Below are 5,581 nucleotides of genomic sequence, written 5' to 3'. Positions count from 1 at the left end.
GTAACATTCTGTCTTTGAAGCCAGTTTTTTAAAGTCATTTGTTACCAGACCCATTGGTAAACTGGTGTTTCAGATGAAAGGTGTGTATTTCTCTCTCATATGTAGTATTCCTTAACCTCCAATCCCAGTAGAAACTTACCCTAATGGATAGCCAATGTGCTCTCAATAATGTCACAGGGGTGCCTTTGCTCCCTACGAGTCTGTGTCCACTGTACGTGATTGCCTCCTTTTGCTCCCAGATGAGTCTGTAATCCCAGCATTTTGGGAGGCCGAGATGGGTGGATCACTTGAGCCCAAGAGTTTGAGTCTGGGCAATGTGGCAAAGCCCCCAGTGTGGCAAAACCACCATAAGTGATTGCTTCCTGGGGATGTGGTACTGCATTGCATTCTCCATCGTCACACTCCCAACCTTCTCCATAGAATTCTCTTCTATAGACTGTCAGGTTGGTCAATCAAATTAGCCTCATAACTAAAGCCCATGTCTTATTCCTAAAGTATTTTAACCCTATCCAAGATTTGGCCCAGAGATCATATGGAATTATCATCCAGGTTCAATTATTTTAATGTACCTCCTCTGATAGGTAATTAATCAGGAGCAGAAGAATCAGATACAGTGGTGACTACGTATTTCATTAGTCGTTACGTTCTCTAATCCTTACCCCACCCTCAACGCTACTGATATTAAAAGCAGGACTAAAATCGATTTGCATGTGGCAAGTCCAACCTAAAGGCTGAAAACAAAATATGGACCAGTCCTGATGTTTAGCTTAAGGATATAAAAATGCGCTCAGTCTGTTAACTGCTTAGTTCCATGAAAGTTCTTACCCAGTATTACAAGAAAAATTGATGGTGTTGGGATATTCAAAAGTTGTATAGCGTACTGCTCCATTTTCTAAGATTCCAGCAAAAGGACATACTCTGGCTGTGATATAAAGATTTTAAAAATGTTACTTTTGTTTGGGTTTAAAAAAAAATAAAACAGGTAAATTTCTATTTATAAAATTTTTCATTAAATAAATCATATAAATTCATTTTCATCCTTTGGTTCAATAACTTTGCTGGTAACTATTCTAAGAAAGCAATTCAATATAAGACAAGTGATTTACGTGCCAAAGTGTTCATTACACTGTTTCTCCTAATAACGAAATTTGGATGGGCGGGGAGCAGTGGCTCACACCTGTAATCCCGGCACTTTGGGAGGCGGAGGAGGGTGGATCACTTGAGGTCAGGAATTTGAGACCAGCCTGGCCAACACGGTGAAACCCCGTCTCTACTAAAAATACAAAAGTTAGCCAGGCGTGATGGTGGGCACCTGTAGTCCCAGCCACTCTGGAGGCTGAGGCAGAAGAATAACTTGAACCCAGGAGGCAGAGGTTGCAGTGAGCCAAGATGGCACCACTCCACTGGGCAACACAGTGAGACTCCGTCTCCAAAAAAAAAAAAAAAAAAATTGGACAGTCTAAGGGTTCACTATCAGGGGACTGTTTTAATTAATCACGGCAAATCAACAGTTGAACTATTATGTAGCCAATAAAATATGAATTGTGAAATTTGTGGAGATATAATTTTTATGATATGCTGATGAAAATAGAAAAATACAAAATTGTATTACTCTCTGCAAAAATGCAAAAATATACGCATGGAAAATTTTTTAAAAATGAAATTGTAAGTGTTCCAGAGTTATAGCTGATTTTTTTTTTTTTTTTTTTTTAACAGAGTCTCACTCTGCTGCCCAGGCTGGAGTGTAGTGGCACAATCTTGGCCCACTACCACCTCTGCCTCCCAGGTTCAAGTGATTCTTCTGCTTCAGCCTCATGATTAGCCGGGACTACAGGCATGTGCCACCATGTCCAGCTAATTTTTGTATTTTTAGTAGAGACGGGGTTTCACCATGTTGGCCAGGCTGGTCTTGAACTCCTGACATCAGGTGCTCCACCCACCTCAGCCTCCCAAAGTGCTGGGATTACAGGCATGAGCCACCGCACCTGGCCCTGACTTAAAGAAAAATTTATCCTAATGATGTTAAAGTGGCTTTTTATTAAAAATTATGTTTAGACTCTTTAAACAAATAGCATAGTAAAATCAACTTGCATGAAGATGCATAACTTTGACAAAGGTCCTGTTCGTATAACCAAAATCACCAGAGCCCAGATAGGTCCATACATCTATTTTTACTGCTTAACTTCTACATATAATTGAATTTACCATAAATTCAATCTGGTTGATTGCATGATACTTGACTGTAAAGAATAATGCTAGCATGATATCATAGAACCATGTTCTGAGAAATAAATAAAAGCAACCATTTACAATAAAGCCATAGTGAGATTTATATGTTTTACATTATATTATTGATGTAATTTAACATACTTTCTTGTATTTTATTACAATGTGATATATACATAATGTAGATGAAATTTGTATTCATTTCAGTAACTATTAAGTCTGCTTTCATTTTCAGGTGAAGTCCAAAGATATGAGGATTCCCCAAATTTTGTTTTTCCAAATGTCTCTTTGGCATCAGTTGACGTTTCAAAGCCTCTCCACCAGTCTTTTAACTTCCGTAGTGTTTCTCCTTTTGTCACACCAGATCTCATTTTTAAACCTCCCCTAGTTCCAGGCAATGATCTTCTCCTCTTCTATCAATAGCACCTATTACCCTTACTCTCTTTGCACAGAGAAACTCCCCAAGACTGTCTCATTTCTCTCCAACCTGCCTTTCTGCAACGTCTACTGGCCCTCTGCACTCTGAGCATGATGAGGTAGCTTATTCCTCCAAAATACCCAGAATCCAAATGAGGGGAGAGAATGTGAGAGAAGGTGCTGACTTACGTGTACATTTCAGAGTGTTGATGGGCCACATTCCTGTGAGAGGGCAGATAAACCGTCTCATCCCTCCCCGGGACACATAGCCCGGCTTGCAGGAATACGTAATCTCCTCTCCTGGCTGATAGAATGTTTTTAATGGGACCACTATGGAAAAGGGTAAATCATCTGGCTTGGGACAGGCTGAAAGAGGACACAAAGCAGATGGTTAACAAATCTCTATTTGCATTTTAAAGTTCAGCTAGGCCCACAAATGAAAAATGTGTGCACTGTTACCAATTATAAGTATACCGAGTTCCACGCCAAATACCTCATATACACTATCTCATCTAATCCCCTCAACAACCATTTGAAGGAGGTATTATAATTATCCCCATTTTACAAGTCAGTATGCTGAGGCTTAAGTTGGCTACATATCTTACAGAGGAGCTTTACACATAGCAATATTAAAGAATCAGTTTCAATCCAGTCTCTCCAGCACCCACTCTAAAGAGAATTTAGTTATCAGCCGGGCGCGGTTGCTCACACCTGTAATCCCAGCACTTTGGGAGGCTGAGGTGGGTGGATCACGAGGTCAGGAGATCGAGACCATCCTGGCTAACACGGTGAAACCCCGTCTCTACTAAAAATACAAAAAAATTAGCCGGGCGAGGTGGTGGGCGCCTGTAGTCCCATCTACTTGGGAGGCTGAGGAGGAGAATGGCGGCAACCCGGGAGGCGGAGCTTGCAGTGAGCCGAGATTGCGCCACCGCACTCCAGCCTGCGTGACGGAGCGAGACTCCGTCTCAAAAAAAAAAAAAAAAAAAAAAGAATTTAGTTATTGTTATTATTATTATTTTAGACTGAGTTTCACTCTTGTTGCCCAGGCTGGGGTGCAATGGCAGGACCTCGGCTCACTGCAACCTCCGCCTCCCGGGTTCAAGCGATTCTCCCGCCTCAGACTCCCGAGTAGCTGGGACTACAGGCGCCCGCCATGATGCCCGGCTAATTTTTGTGTTTTTAGTAGAGACGGTGTTTCACCATGGCCAGGCTCATCCTGACCTCAGGTGATCCACCCGCCTTGGCCTCCCAAAGTGCTGAGATTACAGGCGTGAGCAACCACGCCCGGCCTAGTTATCATTATTGACCCCTGACATATACTAGGGGGTTGGATATATTAATTATTTTTTCAAAAGCAAAAAGTACTTACTCCGTCCTGCAAGAGCAACATGGCAGAGAAAACTCGAGAACAAGATGAGCACTGGAGAAATCATTGTGGATGATTCACACTGGTACCACTGAAGTGGTTTTCCTCTACTAAAAAGACAGAGCCAAATATGAAAGCGCTTAAACATTAACCATTTTCTGGCGTACTTTTATCTTTGTAAATAGAAGATAAAGTAGCATGATTTGAATGGAACTCTGAGACCCACATTCTTTAATCATTTACTCTCCATTTGCGTGGCTCTGTTATGAAATCTTTGGGAGATGGTTTCTGTCTTCATAACGTTTTTGTTAATGGCACAAAACAGTTCATTATTGCTTTTGACAGAAACTTGGTGTTTCCTGGGTTGCCTGGACTTCTCATTGTCCATCTTTTGTTTTGTGTATGTTGTAGTTGGAACACCAAAAGATCGAAGCTCCTGTTTCACTCACACCCTTGGCACATAAACTTTGGACAAACACCTACTCTCCGTTCTCTGTCTCCACCTCTCTAAAATGATGTTCCAGTTTTCAGATGTATAATTATAAAGAACATCTTCAGGAGGCACTTACAACTTTCATTCCCTAAAAACTGAGTTCAACATCCTCTCTCACAAGCTCCTGTAGCTCCAGTTAGGACCTTAGAGCTATCCTTGAATTCTCTATCTTCTCTCCTGTCAAATCAACACAAAGTCCTGCTCATCCATTCTTAATATGTCTTGGATCTGTCTAGACAGGTTTCTAGATCTGTTTCAGGAATTAGAACGTTGATATGAAATTAACAACTTGGGACTCAAAGAAGAAAAAAAACTTGAGTAGGATAAGAGAATGGGCCAATGCTGATGTTGTTGCTTGAGAGGGTTCGGGAAGGGGGTTGTCTCTGATTCCCTAGTTCTCTTCTACATTGTTTGCTCTAAAAAAAAAATGGATATATAAATGGACAATAGCCAGGCCATATGTGAAAATAGATCTCTGACCCACACATCTGTAGCAACGAGTCTAGAAAGTCAAACCCACAACCTCTATACCAGTTGGCCCAACTTAAGGCCAACCAGAGAAATCCAAACATATTTCTCTAACCAATCACATGGACATTCCACTTCTAGTTAGTTTCCCTCCATCCTCCCCATACTGGAGCACACCCGAAGCCTTTCCTTTTTTCTGTTATAAAGCTTTCCCACTCCTCTGCCTGACTTTGAGTCTCTGCCAAACACAACTGTTAATGACTGCCTCCCTTGCTGTAGCAAGCTCTGAATAAATAACCTCTGCTTGCTGTCATTTGGGTGATCTTGGTTGATATCCATAGGTCTAAAGTTCTCTGAGACACATCAGCTTGAGAAATCTTCATCTGTCAGGCAGATGATTCTTAAATTACACTCCTAATGAACATTATGTTCCATGATAAGAAGAGTGTGTTGCCACTAATGTGAAATAACAGAGGTCCTTCCCTATTTGCCCTTCTAAGGGGAAGGAGATTCTTGTTCTCTGGAAAACTCCCAGGTTCTGCTTTATTGTGGAGAATCTCCTTGATTAGTGAAGAAGAAAAAAAACTAATGAAGTCAGGAGGAGTCAA

General features: G+C 41.3%; 1 protein-coding gene across 1 annotated transcript in view; it reads right to left on the bottom strand.

Annotated features, from left to right (window-relative positions):
• Positions 1-4,142, bottom strand: part of APOH (apolipoprotein H (beta-2-glycoprotein I)) — a 17,860-nt gene extending 13,718 nt beyond the window's left edge. The window contains exons 1-3 of the mRNA XM_011992144.1: positions 4,016-4,142; positions 2,833-3,009; positions 826-922 (exon numbers count right to left, since the gene is read on the bottom strand). Of these exons, the coding sequence (XP_011847534.1) occupies positions 826-922; positions 2,833-3,009; positions 4,016-4,079 (338 nt within the window). The 5' untranslated portion in view covers positions 4,080-4,142. The remainder of the gene's footprint in view (positions 1-825; positions 923-2,832; positions 3,010-4,015) is intronic.
• Positions 4,143-5,581: the final 1,439 nt, after the last annotated feature.

Source organism: Mandrillus leucophaeus, unplaced genomic scaffold (assembly GCF_000951045.1).
Source record: "Mandrillus leucophaeus isolate KB7577 unplaced genomic scaffold, Mleu.le_1.0 Scaffold404, whole genome shotgun sequence".
Classification (NCBI taxonomy): Eukaryota; Metazoa; Chordata; class Mammalia; order Primates; family Cercopithecidae; genus Mandrillus; species Mandrillus leucophaeus.
Note: the sequence above shows the minus strand (reverse complement) of the source record. Positions and strands in the feature narration are given on the sequence as shown.